Raw genomic sequence first — 14,192 nt, 5'->3', positions numbered from 1 at the left:
CTCTAGCCTAGGATCCCCCAGTTTCCCAGGGGCCAAATAAGAGTGGCAAGAAAGGTGGGTCAGCTGGTCATTAGCTGGAATAGAGAGAGAGAGAGAGAGTAAGAGTATAAGGGCATGTTTGATACACGTGGCCTGAGAATTCCTTCCTCCTGGTGATGTGGGTTAACGTGGGAGTACACATTAATTATTATGAGGATAGATGTAGGGGGTAGTGATTGCTCTGCCTTAATTATCATTATGTTTGCATTAGGAACTCACATACAATCTTGTGCCTGGCAGCACACAAAAATCTAGAGCCAGCCTTGCTATTCCCCCCAACCCCCCATACATTTTATGAAGATATTTTTCCACGTATAACCAACTCCAAAGCATTTCAGAGATGAGACCCAAGGGGAAAAACACAATCTCTCCAGAAGTCCTTGGAGTCCTGCTCCTCTTTATCATTCTCTCCAGCCCATACCTAGGCAGAGCCTGCCTGTTTCTGAATCAAATCAAGAAGGGAGAGGTTTGAAAGAAGGACATGAAGAAAGGTAAAGAGACATTTCTCAGCTGACAGAAATATGATGTGCAGGCATGCTGCCCTTTAATGTCTGCAACACTTATAAGTGAAACAGGAATCTCAGTCAGTCATGCTTTTCAGCATTTTTTCAGCATTTTTCTTTTTCTTTTCATGTCTCCCACTCACAGAACAAACATGAACCCCCACTGAACAAGCTCACTTGCAAACACACTACAAGAAAAAACAGACAGCTCCCTTTGGGATCTAAAAAGTTATTCACTAACATGGAACTGGAAAGCATTACCTGTTACCCATAGGAGAGCAGTCCACCCCAATAAGATCCCATCCATCTTCTTGATCTGTCCAGACAGGAGAGGGATGATTGAAAGAGAGGGGGCAAAACCAAAGCCAGGAAAGTAAATAAGGTTCCCTGCTATGAATCGACTAGCACCCAAAGTGTTCTTTCCCCGTTATCTGCAGCTCTCCACCACACAGCACAGTGTGTGAATAGAGAGTTCTGAATGGGAGCTACCACTTCGCTAGGGGGGGAAGAAATAAAAGCTCTTCCCCAGTTACTCTGTTCCCTGTTGACTTACTTATTAATCTCAGGGAAAGGTGGGGGGGAAATCACAGTTAGTCAGCTGTACTCCTTGGACCAAGCCCAGATTTAAAGCAAGCTTAAAACACTGATGTTTTAACTCTTCTCCTCCCCCTGACACTAGACAACCGAGGCTACAGGAGTTTCTAAATCACATGGCTGTCCATTGAAGCTATCCAGGAACAGGAGAGAGTTCATCAGTAGATTCTTTAGCATTAAGGGCCAAACAGAGTGACTAAAAGTCTAAGAGCAAGCAATATAAAAGGGACCAACTAGGTCCAAGAATGTAATCCAGTGAAATCAAAAGAATGGAAACACTGGAACTAAAATGGGAAGACAGTGCGTGTGACCCTAAATAAAGTTAAAGGGATTGATATAGGTATGAAGAGAAAGCCCTTGTGTGACATACACCGTGTGTGTGTATGCATGCACGCACATGTGTACACGCACACAGATAGGCATGTGCACTCTTTCTCCCTCTCCCTCTCAGCAGAACTTGTAGCATTCTGAAACAAACATCAACATTCTGCAACAGTATCAAAATGAAAAAATAAGTGATTACTCAGCAGCATTCTCTTGGTGCAGATACCTCCCTACACATTTGAGAAGCTCCCCCTCTTTTTACTGAACTCCCCTCATCAGCCTAATAACTTGCATCTTCTGTTTTTCTCCTGCCCTCAAGTTGTCTTTCCTCTCCCCACAAAGATTCAAGTGTGGAGATGATACTCAAGCTTTTCCTTTTCTGCATCTCTTTCTTGGTAAAATTATATCTTTAAAGTTTTAGACTTTATAACAAACAAATGCAATTTTATAATAAATAAATGCAATCTATCAATATATTGTTTCGCTGTACAAGGGAATACCTGTTTACATTGTACACGTATCCCATTAAAACTAAGGGCAACATCCCATTGACATATCATAAAATTCAGAGTGGACTGGTATGTATTAAAATAACCAATGCAGAATGTAAATATCTGTAGAAAAGGTGGTTATTTTCACTTTTAGTTACTACCTTTGTAATTTTAAAACTTGTGCAATGGTCAAACCACACAAGATAAATAAAACATTTCTCCTTTCCTAACTAATAAAATAGAAATGAACTACAAAACAGAAACAAGAAGTTATTTCAAGCTAAAAGTCTTGAATTAACTGGGGGATATTTCTGCCACAAACAGATGTTGTCAGTAATAATTAGAATTTTAAGATTCTCAGAAATCTTCTGGCTCATTGAATAACTTGTGTATAGATGTGGGCCTTCCTCAATGTTGTTGTACAGTTGTTGTTACCCTATGTCTTAGAATTCACCCATGGAATTTTTGCCTTTGTTCAGTTCCTTGCCCAGACCCAGAAATCACCATCACTATCTCCATCCCCTTCACCATCTCCATCCCCCTCTGCTGGCAGAATGAAAATCAGCCAACCAAGACTAAGACCATGGTAAATATGCTGGTAACCTCCAGGCTTGACTACTGTTAACACACTCTACATGGGGCTGGCTTTGTACATAGTCCAGAAACTACAACCGATGCAGAACGAGGCAGCCAGACTGGTGTCCAGGAAAACCCAAAGAGGCCATATAACACCAATCTTTAAAAACCGCACCGGCTACTGATATATTCCTAACAAAATACAAAGTGCTGGTTATTACCTATAAAGCCCTTAACGGCTTGGGCCCAGGGAATTTAAGAAAGTACTGCCTATTAAGATCATCTGCGGAGGTCCGGTTACGGTTACCACCAGCTCGCTTGCTGGCTGCTCAGGACCGGGCCTTCTCTGTGGCTACACTAGGGCTCTGGAATGCACTTCCTGTCAAGACCAAAGCTTCTCCATCTCTGGCTGTTTTTAATGGATCCTTAAGACAAACTTGTTTTCTCAGGCTTTTAATAAATTAATTTTAAATGGTTTATTTTATATCATAAAATTGTTCTAATCATCTTACCCTGTTTTATTTGTTGTATTTTAACTTATGTACACCATCTAGGGATGCACATTTATTTATTTTATTTTATTTTATTTTATTTTATTTATTTAATACATTTCTATACCACCAAAAAAGCAAGTTCTCTGGGTGGTTTACAAAACAATAAAAACAGCCAATAAAAAATTAAAACATTTCAACAATTAAAATTAAAAAGTTAAAACTATTAAAACACAATTAAAACAGTATTTGGGTGAACAAATGCGTCTTGACTGCCCTTTTAAAAGTTCTAAGAGATGGGGAGGCTCTTATTTCAGCAGGAAGTGTGTTCCAAAGCCTCAGGGCAGCAAAGGAGAAGGTCCATCCCTGACTAGCCACCAGACAAGCCGGTGGCAACTGCAGACGAACCTCTGCAGATGATCTCAGTGGGCGGTGTGGTTCATAGCAAAGAAGACGTTCTCTTAAATACCCAGGGCAAGTACCAGCCCATTCTTGACCATGCCAGACACCTCTAGCCCTTGGATCCTTGTTTGCTCCAGAACCTGACCATCATTGATGATGCTTTCTGCCTCTGACCCTGGGGTTCCCCATCTGCCCAAGCTGGAACCAGTCAGTCAGTCAGTCTTTATTATGGTCTTTGACCAATAACACAACACTGACGGAGAAATTCCAGGAATTCTGAGTTCATTTAATGAGCAGAAGCCCTCATCGTCCATCAAGTTCAAGCTTTATTGATCACGGCATGCCAGGTGTCTCTCTTCCAAGAGCACACACTCAGGCTTCTGGCAAGAGTCTTTTATACTGTTTACATACAGGCTATAGGATTGAGTACAGAGTACAGGGCCAAAGTTTCATGATATACACCAATCATACTATTATTATTATTTATTTACACAGTCAGACAGGTGTTATTGACTGGTTTGTTTTATCCAGACATCGAGTCCTTCCCAAGGACCTGGGATGGCTGAATTTTATTGTCAATGTTGTTGTTGTTGCTGTTATAGATATCGTTGCAGAATATAGGCTGTTCCCAGTAAGATTGCTTTTTGTAATTGGCTGATGGTGATTTCTGTGGCCCCTATGGTGTTGAGGTGCTCTTCAAGGTCTTTTGGAACTGCACCCAGGGTGCCAATTACCACTGGGATTATTTTGGTCTTTTTCTGCCACAGCCTTTCAATTTCAATTTGTAGATCTTTGTATTTTGTGGGTTTTTTTTCTATTTCTTTTTCTTCTATTCTGCTATCCCCTGGTATTGCTATGTCGATTATTTTCACTTGTTTTTCTTTCTTCTCGACTACAGTTATATCTGGCCGAGAAGAAATAAAAACAATTTATTATTATTATTATTTTACATTTATATCCCGCTCTTCCTCCAAGGAGCCCAGAGCAGTGTACTACATACTTGAGTTTCTCTCTCACAACAACCCTGTGAAGTAGGTTAGGCTGAGAGAGAAGTGATTGGCCCAGAGTCACCAGCTAGTTTCATGCTAGTGCAAGCAGAATAAAGCTTAGCCATTGGTAGACAAGGTGAACCAATTACAGGGCAGAAACCAGCAATAATGCACCAATCAGCTTTAGCTACGTTTATGCCTACTCGGGGCAGGGCAAGCTGTGGTCAACAGGTGTCTATCTCTACTCAGGCACAGCAGAGTATTGTTTCCAAGAAAAGGGGCCCTCGTAACAGCCGGGTGCAGAAACTTGTGACCTTCAGGACTTAAGTAGGTTACACAACTAGGTGAAAGGGGACAGTGGAATTTTCCTTCATCTACATCTAAAACAATATAACATTTTAAATATAGCCATATTAGTAACACAACTGTACACTAGATCTAACCATTAGTGAGCAGAGTGTGATGAACTCGTATTGCACAACAACAGAATTTTGCAACTGTGTGTGTGATAGACAAATTCACATCTATAAGCAAACATCTGATGTAGAATTCATCCAATTGACCTGGCAGATTATGTAAAAGAGGGTCAGTTGCCTAAGGTCTATATAAAAGACAGACTGCAGGAGCACATGTGCAACTGACTCAATCTCATCAGAGTTACAGGGGCAATATCTCTGCTCAGTTGGAATTCTACTGTATCTACCAGCCAAAAATTCCAAAGGGAGGGCATTCATACAGGCCCTCGAGAAGGCCCATCTATGTTTAGGGGAAGTAAGGAGAAATAGCTAATCTGCTGGGCAAGTTCTCATCCCACCATTAGCAGGTGGAATGACCTAGATGTCCTCAACAGGTCTTTTTGAAACTCAACACCCCAGATCCTTCATTTAACAAGTTCTTTGGCCCTTTCCAAACCCACAGAGAGGACTGCCTCAGGAGAAAGTCCATCGGTATGGAGTTTCTTGACACAGTTCTCACACAGCTCGAACAGTGCCTATCCAATAGTAACAAGGGAAGGAGACCAGAGAGCCATAAGGTGATTTTTGTCCAGTTTATTAGTATTAGATACCACGTTCTGGCTTCTATTGAGATTCCAATCTCAGAGTAGCATTAGAAATACATACGGGGGTCAGATATAATGTTCTTAAGAATCTGGCTTTGACCTGCTCCAGGAGGGAATAGTTAGCATAGGATCCCAGCTGTGCCTCATATAGCATTTGAGCCATTGACTTTGCTTTGAATAAGTTGATGGCAGCCAGAATGAACATCCTCCCTGTTGCCTGTAGAAGCTGAGAATTTATGACACACTTCTCTGTGCCTGAGCAACAGCATAACTATTTGGGTGGTCTTCATCCGATTCCTGAAATACGACCCCCAAATACTTAAAAAATTTCACCTGTTCTATGTCATGATTGTCAATCCTCCATTTATATTTTTTCCTCCTGTTGGAGAAGGCCAAGCTTTTGGTTTTCTGATCGTTAATATCCAGTTGCTCTTCCTTGCAATAGAGGGCTAAGGCCTTAAGAGCTCTTTTCATCCCCACTTGTGACTGGGACAGAAGCTGGAACCTGATCCCTGGCCTGAATATGTTGTTTGGTTTCGAGCCTGCTGGGCCCAAACCATCCGTCAAATAAGCAGTAGAATGAGTTGGTAGTCAGTAGAGAAAAAGAAGCCACAGAAATCAGTCAATCAGTTTAGTCCTTCATTTCAAAACAAGGGAGGAACACTGGCACTGAGACCCTTTGGAAGATAGCTAAGTTAAATAGATACTTTGGACAAAACCCATCAGGCACAGCTAAGCTCTGCAGCATACTGTCAAACTAATGGGACTTGCAGGGTGCTTAGTGGTTTGTGCTTTTCAAATAAACTTGAAAGCTTAGGACTGTTAAGAATCCAGTACATGATGCTACACTTAGCAGTAATGTTCCCAATACCACGTGACAGTGCTCTTTGACAATTTTGCAGTCAGTATATGTAGCTCTTCCACTTTCTCAGCAAAGGCATAAATAGTGGTTTCACAGTAAAATCTCTCATTTTAGGGTAATAATGGTGTTGTGTCGATTTATACCAGCTGAGAAGTTGCACCCTTTTTATTAAAAACTTAGAGGCGATTCTCACGATCGCCCAAAAGTGGGTCTCTCCAGGATGCCCTGTGTGCTCACGTGGAGCATCCTGGAACTTCCAGGGGCCACATGGCCCCCGATGGCTCCATCACGGAGCCAGAAGTTGTGTGGGTGGCCAATCCGGCCACCCAGGGCTCCCTTTTGATCGTCTGCAGGGAGAACGGGCTAAGCCCACTCTCTCCACAACCCCCCTTCCAGCGAGTCTCACTGATTGTGAGACTCGCCTCATGGTCTATGAAGTTTTGTATAGAATAGTCATTTCCAAGGAACAAGAGTAGGAAATAAATTACTCTTCCTGATTTTCTTCAATTATTGGTCAAATGACGAAATCCAGCTCAAAGTATCTTGGAACAGGCCTGCTGATGCTTTCTCAGATGATCAACATTGTTCTTACTAAAGGTCCTAGCATGAGTATTTAGTTAATATTCTCTGCATTTTTCCTCCAGCACCGGCAAGGAAACTTGGCAGAGATCACCTTTGTTAAAAATAAACTTTTGACTTGCTACAGAAAGAGATTCTCAATACAAGGAAGTTGTATTGTTCTGTATGCAATGCAGATGTATTCTCACTTTGAAATATCCCTATATTCTGAGTTTATCATTGGATAGACTCAATGTGCATGCACAACAAATGCAAGAGTTCTCGAGGTAGCTCAGGGCACAGGTCTGATCAGATTAGACCTTTGGTCTGTTTCTCCCTCTTTCTGACATTCATGCTAACTGCCCAGCTTAAAAGTTAACTTGAAAATCAAATTTCTTCAGGCTTCCCCATGGATGCATAAACAGTGGTTAGAACAAATGCCTTCCTGACACCACACTTCCCCACTCATTGTTGTTGACACTGTAAAGCCAGGAAGTAGCCTGCTGGACTGTTTCTGGGCTTTCCAAGATGGTAATTTGTTTAAAATATTTGTATCCCGTCCCTCCAGTGCAATACTGCTCAGGATGGCTTTTTAAAAAAGAATCAAAAATTAATAATATTCATTTAAAAATGAGACCCAATTAAAATCAGATTTACAAATTAAAAATCCACTCAAGACAAAGAACAGACACTAAAAAGCTTATCTACAAATATGGGTCTTTAGTTGTTTGTTAAAAGCCCTGAATGACACCCTAACAATGGGCATGTGTAAAAAGGGGGCTATGGGATGCAATTCCACCTGCCCCTCTATGCACACACTGTTGTACAAGTGGATGAAATGTCCCCACTCTATCCATACTCTAGAAGTGCTCTGCCTCTGAAAGAGAGGAAACATGTTGCTGAGGGTCAGGATGTCAGTCCCTGTATTTTGTATAGTGCACAATTTTGAAAGCTACTGCACAAGCTCCAAATGCCATCTTACATATAGTCCACATGCTCCAGTAGCCTTCCATGCTCCTTCCTAGCATGAGTTGAACCTCCAGCCACATGCCAAGCAGGGAGCTCATTCAGTTTTGGCAGGAGGTGCTGTGAGGAGTGTGTGAAGTCCTGCTTGGTAAGTCAGCAAAGAGTAAAATTAGACTAGGAAGGAGCACAGAAGCCTATATGAGTGTATGGACTGTGAGTAAGACTGCATGTAGAGCTTTCAAAATCCCACATTTTATTGCTGTCTGGAAAAGTTCTCTCTCAGCCCCATTCTGTAATCAACAGTCATTTATTTATTTCATGTATATACCGCTCTTCCTCCAAGGAGTCCAGAGCAGTATACATGGTTATGTTTAACCTCACAACAACCCTGTGAAGTAGGTTAGGCTGAGAGATAAGTGACTGGCTCAGGTCACCCAATGAGTTTCATGACTGACTGAGGGTTTGGACTCAGGCTTCCCTGCTCCTATTACAACATTCTAATCACTACACCATGCTGTTTTAGTTGATTGAGATTATTTATTTATCTATTTAACATATTTTTATACTGCCCAAAACACAAGTCTCTGGGCAGTTTACAACAAAACAATACAAATAACAAATAAAAAGGTTAAAAAATTACAATAATTTAAAATTTAAAACAATGTTAAAACTATTAAAACAAACAACAAACTATTAAAACAGTATCTAATTAAAAGCCTGGCTGAACAAATGTGTCTTGACTGCCTTTTTAAAAGTTGTAAGAGATGGGAGACTCTTATCTCAGCAGAGAATGCATTCCAAAGCCTCGGGGCAGCAATGGAACATAGGAAGCTGCCATATACTGAGTCAGACCATTGGTCTATCTAGCTCAGTATTGTCTTCACAGACTGGCAGCGGCTTCTCCAAGGTTTCAGGCAGGAATCTCTCTCTGCCCTATCTTGGAGAAGCCAGAGAGGGAACTTGAAACCTTCTGCTCTTCCCAGGGTGGCTCCATCCCCTGTGGTAAATATCTTACATTGCTCACATGTGGTCCCCCTTTCAAATGTAAGCAGAGCAGACCCTGCTTAGCTAAGGGCACAAGTCATGCTTGCTACCACAAGACCAGCTCTCCTCTCCTCAAATGTATTTGACATAACATAGGAAGCTGCCATATACTGAGTCAGACCATTGGTCCATCTAGCTGAGTATTGTCCACACTTACTGGCAGTGGCTTCTCCAAGGTTTCAGGCAGGGGTCTTTCCCAGCCCTACCTGGAGATGCTGCTGGGGATTGAACCTGGGACTTTACGCAGTGGTAGAGCAAAGCAGATGCTCTACCACTGAGTTACAGCCCCAATGGAGAAGGCCTGGCCTTGAGTAGCCACCAGATGGTGACAACTGCAGACAAACTTCTCCTGATTATCTTAATGGGCAGTAGGGCTCATAGTGAAGAAGACATTCTCTTAAATACCCAGGGCCTAACTGTTTAGGGCTTCATAGGGAATCAAATCAGTGAAGCTATAATGCAGTTTTTAGCCTACTTTCCTTAAGGAAATTAAGCTTATGAGGCCACCCAGCTTTCTGTGTGTGTGTGTGTGCGACACAACTTAACAATGCTTGGACCGATCTGGACTGAATTTGTTACAGTTGTAGTGATCACACATAGGGACACCTCTATGGTGTAGTTTGTAATAATGTAATTCACCCCAGTTCAAGATAGCGGATGCCTGAACATTTGCCGCATAAGTGGGCTAATATGTGAACTGTCAACTGATTTTGGACTAAACTTGGTACAGTTGTAATGACACATAGGGACATCTCAACGGCATAGTTTGTGATGATGTCATCTACCCCAATTCAAGATGATGGGTGCATGAACGTTTGAGGCAGAAGTAGGCTAACATGAAGATGGTAATTATCAATTAAGATTATAGTGAAATGAAAGTAGGCAGATTAGTTCTTACCAGAACTTATTGTTTTTATTTCATGTGGCTCCCACCTAGGGATCTTCAGTGATACTGCAGAACCACAAATCAGAAATCCTTTTCTTTGATCTAGTTGGCTTCTGTCCTAGGACAAGAATGTAGGCTGCCAAACAAACCCTCCATATTTGTACTGTCTTGATTACACCTAAAGGTGCCCCAAATAATATTTTGCTTAACTTGGGCAGGTATCACTAGTTCAACATTAGACATTTTTTATTTTACAATGATATATTTCATATTATTTTGTTTTCAATGAAAGATAAGTTCATGTTATTGTAAAACATCTTGGTTACTAGCCAATTATTTAGTAATACAAATATAATCCACAATTGGGTCAAGTGGGGCAGTTTTGTATGATTCAGTAAAAGCCTGTATGTTATAAGCGGTAGAGTTCAGCTTTCAGTTACTGGCCCCATCCCAATAATCAGTTCCTGTTGTTAACTGACTTTAGGTTTGTTTGGCAGATACAAGGGTGTATGTGCGCATTTGTTTTGGCATAGGCATGTTAGTCCTAGAGAATAACACATTCCATCTAAATACTCAAAACCTTTTATTGGACCAATTCCTCTTAGTCTGATTAAAAATATATAATTCAGCTGTTTGGGGTATCTTAGATTGTGTTATGAAAGAATATCATACTGAGTTTAATACAGAAAAACGATTTCCTGCAAAAGCTGGGAATGTTTCTGGCTTTATCCTTTTCAGAATACTCTCATAGAAGTCCACAAGAGCAATAAAAACATGACGAAACAGGCTGGTGCTGCAGAACACAGAACCTGCTACTTGGTTATTCTTCCTTTCTCCCTAATTTTCCAGCACTACCCTGTCCAGCAGCCATTTCTTCAGCAATAGGCACATTCCGTCTCTATTTAAATTCGCAACTGGCACCTGATGTCTTTATACTGACGCCTTGTGACTAAATAATCTCCACATGTAGCAATTTATCTTACTCAAGTTCTTGCAGGAGAGGAAGCAGAAAGAAAGATTACAAGGTATGTAATAATATAATATTGTGAAAGACAAGGGGAAATGATGACAGAAGTGACCCTGCATCAACACCCCACCTGCATGCATGCACATATGGGGAACAAAAGCAATTGTCACAGGCTGCAGTAAATATCCTCCAGCTTGAGCTGCAATGGCAAGACACAGATACCTTTACTTAGCTTCCCCTTATATTTTATATGGAAATTCACTTTTCTTTGTAGTGCATTTGTCTGGATTTACCTTCCAGCAATTTCTGTAGAAACTGTGATTTTTAACAGCCTTCTGAGACGTGAGGCAGCACTCAACAAACAGACACTGCTAAATTGCTTCATTGCGTGCACTAAAGGCCAACAGCATGCAGCAAAAAGTTACATTTAATTCTTCAGTAACTTCATATTGTTTAGTCAGTTTCTTTAAGAGTACCATGTAATATAAAAGCTTCCCTGTCTGTCAGCATTCTCTTTTAGAATCTCTCTTTCATTACTAGCACCTTCACAACAAATTGCTGTTGAAGTACTTATTTACAGTGCCTCAACAACATACATTTTTGTTGCTGGCTGAATCTAGTCAATTTATACTCTGCAGTCTTTTCTCTCCATAAAGCTCCATAAAGAGTGGATACAATCTCAGTTTGTATGTGTACAGTCGTGCTCATTACATGTGCCTGCACACATGATTCTTTCAGTGTTCTAAGGATCTCTCCAAACTGGGGGAGTGGGCGAAAAAATGGCAAATGTAGTTCAATGTTAGCAAGTGTAAAGTGATGCACATTGGGACGAAAAACAACAACTTCAAGTATATGCTGATGGGATCAGAGCTGTCGGTGACTGACCAGGAGAGGGATCTTGGGGTCGTGGTGGATAGCTCGTTGAAAGTGTCGACTCAATATGCGGCAGCTGTGAAAAAGGCAAATTCAATGCTAGGGATCATTAGAAAGGGGATTGAAAATAAAACGGCTAATATTATAATGCCCTTATACAAAACTATGGTGCGACCAGGAGTACCGTGTACAATTCTGGTCACCACATCTTAAAAAGGACATTGTTGAACTGGAGAAGGTACAGAAGAGGGCAACCAAGATGATCTGGGGCCTAGAGCACCTTTCTTATGAGGCAAGACTACACCACCTGGGGCTTTTTAGCTTAGAAAAAAGACGACTGCGGGGAGACCTGATAGAGGTCTACAAAATCATGCATGGTTTGGAGAATATGGAGAGAGAGAAATTCTTTTCCCTCTCACATAACACTAGAACCAGGGGTCACTCCATGAAATTGATTGCCAGGAGGTCTAGCACCAACAAACGGAAGTACTTTTTCACACAACGCGTGATCCACTTGTGGAACTCTCTGCCACAGGACCTAGTGACAGCCAACAACCTGGATGGCTTTAAGAGGGGTTTGGATAACTTCATGGAGAAGAGGTCCATCAATGGCTACTAGTCGGAGGGCTGTGGGCCACCTCTAGTCTCAAAAGGCAGGATTGCTCTGAGAACCAGTTGCAGGGGAGAAATGGCAGGAGAGAGCGCACGCCCTCAACTCCTGCCTGTGGCTTCCAGCAGCATCTGGTGGGCCACTGTGAGAAACAGGATGCTGGACTAGATGGGCCTTGGGCCTGATCCAGCAGGGCTGTTCTTATGTTAAGGTTGCTGCTGAACTGCTTCTGAGTAAGGACAATTTACAGACAATGTCGCATTGGTGCAAGCAATGGCACAGCAGTGGACATTTTGGTAAAACTATAGTATCAGGCTGCATGTCTGCCAGTTGAATGTTGGTATCTATGTTAACGCTATCTTCCAAAGATACCACAATATCCAAATTTAGTGTCTATTTTAATGCCTACATACACACTTAATAGAGATTGATCAGGCAGAAATTTAGCAGGGGGCATCTCTAGCAAGTAATTGGGAAAACTGCACCTTTTAAATTTCTGCCTGGATACATCTCTGCCCAGCCCAACTTTGAGGTGAAAAACCAAGGCAAAGCATGAGTGCATATAGCCTAATTTCTAAAGCCAGCATAATGTACAAAACTATACACAGTCTTTACAGCTTATATTGCATGGAAGTTAAGATGGGCACCTTAACTTCAATTTTTTATGCTTTTTAGAATACAAACAAAAATTTAAAGCATCTTAACTCTCATCTTATACCAAATGATTTTGGATTACTGAATGCCTGGGCTTTCTGAAAATAAAAACCTGGCTTGGCAATGTGGGAAAGAGAAACATAACAGTTACTCTTACCTATGCTAGCTAAACAAAGTCTCCATACTCACAGGCAGTACACCTTCGATGCAGAAAGTTCATGTTCAATTATAGAATTCTAGGTCCTCGTGGGAGGCAATATACCTTCAGTGTAGGACACCACATTTAAAGACAGTCTGACCTGCCTTGTATGCCCTTGCTATGCCCATCACTTTGCTCCCACATTCCCTCATAAGAAAATAATTCCCTAATAAGTCTGTTTGCTACCTTGCCACTATCTCACATGCCCACCCAAGTTGATTTGCCACCTTGCTGCTGCCTTGCATGTCCTCCCAAGACCCATGCCACCTACTACCTTGCATTCCCTCATAAGTCCATTTGTCACCTTGTTCTGCCATATGTTCCCTTGCCACAAGCTCCTGTGCTCTTGTATGGCACCCCACCACCTTGCCACTGCCTTAGAGAAGGAAGAAGCAAAAGCCCATCAAGGCGAAAGGAGGGAGAAGATTATGCTTGTTTAATTTAGGAGTGCCAGAGTGCTTTGAGATTCTCTTTATCAAGCAGCTACATTCAGAACTAGGAAGTCACTCTTTCTTTTCGCTTCCAGCTGTGGTTTCAGAATCTCAGTGAGCAAAAGTGCTGATCTGCACCCATAGCTATTTTTACTCTGCTGTTCGTATGGGGACTTCTGAGGCTAATAATTCAGGAAATACTGGATGGATCCCCACCACCTGTGTTTAAAGCATAAACACAGGATTATGCTTTAGCAAACCTGGATTTTTTTAAAAACGTAGCCAGCGTTTGTTTTCTAATTTAAGGGGCAATATTTAAACTGCTACATCTCTGCCATTTTACATCTGGGCGCTTTCCAGACTAACTGCTCATCAGCAGCAAAATGCTTCCATTCGGGCAAGTCGCATTTGGAATGTAAACAGCAGGGGGAGCAGTCTCGCAGCAACTAACAACCCGAAAAAGCAGCAACTTTTTCACATAGGATATACGATACAGGATATGTGAACGGCATCCTGCTGTCTGCATAGGGACTGCAGTGTCAAGATGCAGGAAGTGTAGAAACACACTTCTGAGATGCTTCCTGACCCCGTTGTAGGGTATAGTCTGGAAAGCGCCCTGATTTGCACAAGATTTGGAGGTGTGATGTTGCCTAGTTGACATCTGCAAACCTTC

The 14,192-nt window shown here is 41.7% G+C and overlaps 1 protein-coding gene across 6 annotated transcripts in view; it reads right to left on the bottom strand.

Moving 5' to 3' along the window:
* The window catches only part of ILDR2 (immunoglobulin like domain containing receptor 2), a 104,374-nt gene that overhangs the window by 84,436 nt on the left and 5,746 nt on the right, over positions 1-14,192 (bottom strand). For 3 of the 6 annotated variants that reach the window (XM_053310377.1, XM_053310379.1, XM_053310378.1), the window contains exon 1: positions 804-1,024. The exons of the other annotated variants lie outside the window; for them this stretch is intronic. In XM_053310377.1, the coding sequence (XP_053166352.1) occupies positions 804-849 (46 nt within the window). In that variant the 5' untranslated portion in view covers positions 850-1,024. Of the gene's footprint in view, positions 1-803; positions 1,025-14,192 lie in introns of those variants that run through there. 6 annotated transcript variants of the gene reach the window in all.

This window comes from Hemicordylus capensis, chromosome 3, assembly GCF_027244095.1.
Source record: "Hemicordylus capensis ecotype Gifberg chromosome 3, rHemCap1.1.pri, whole genome shotgun sequence".
Classification (NCBI taxonomy): domain Eukaryota; kingdom Metazoa; phylum Chordata; class Lepidosauria; order Squamata; family Cordylidae; genus Hemicordylus; species Hemicordylus capensis.
This window is presented reverse-complemented; position numbering and strand designations above follow the sequence as displayed.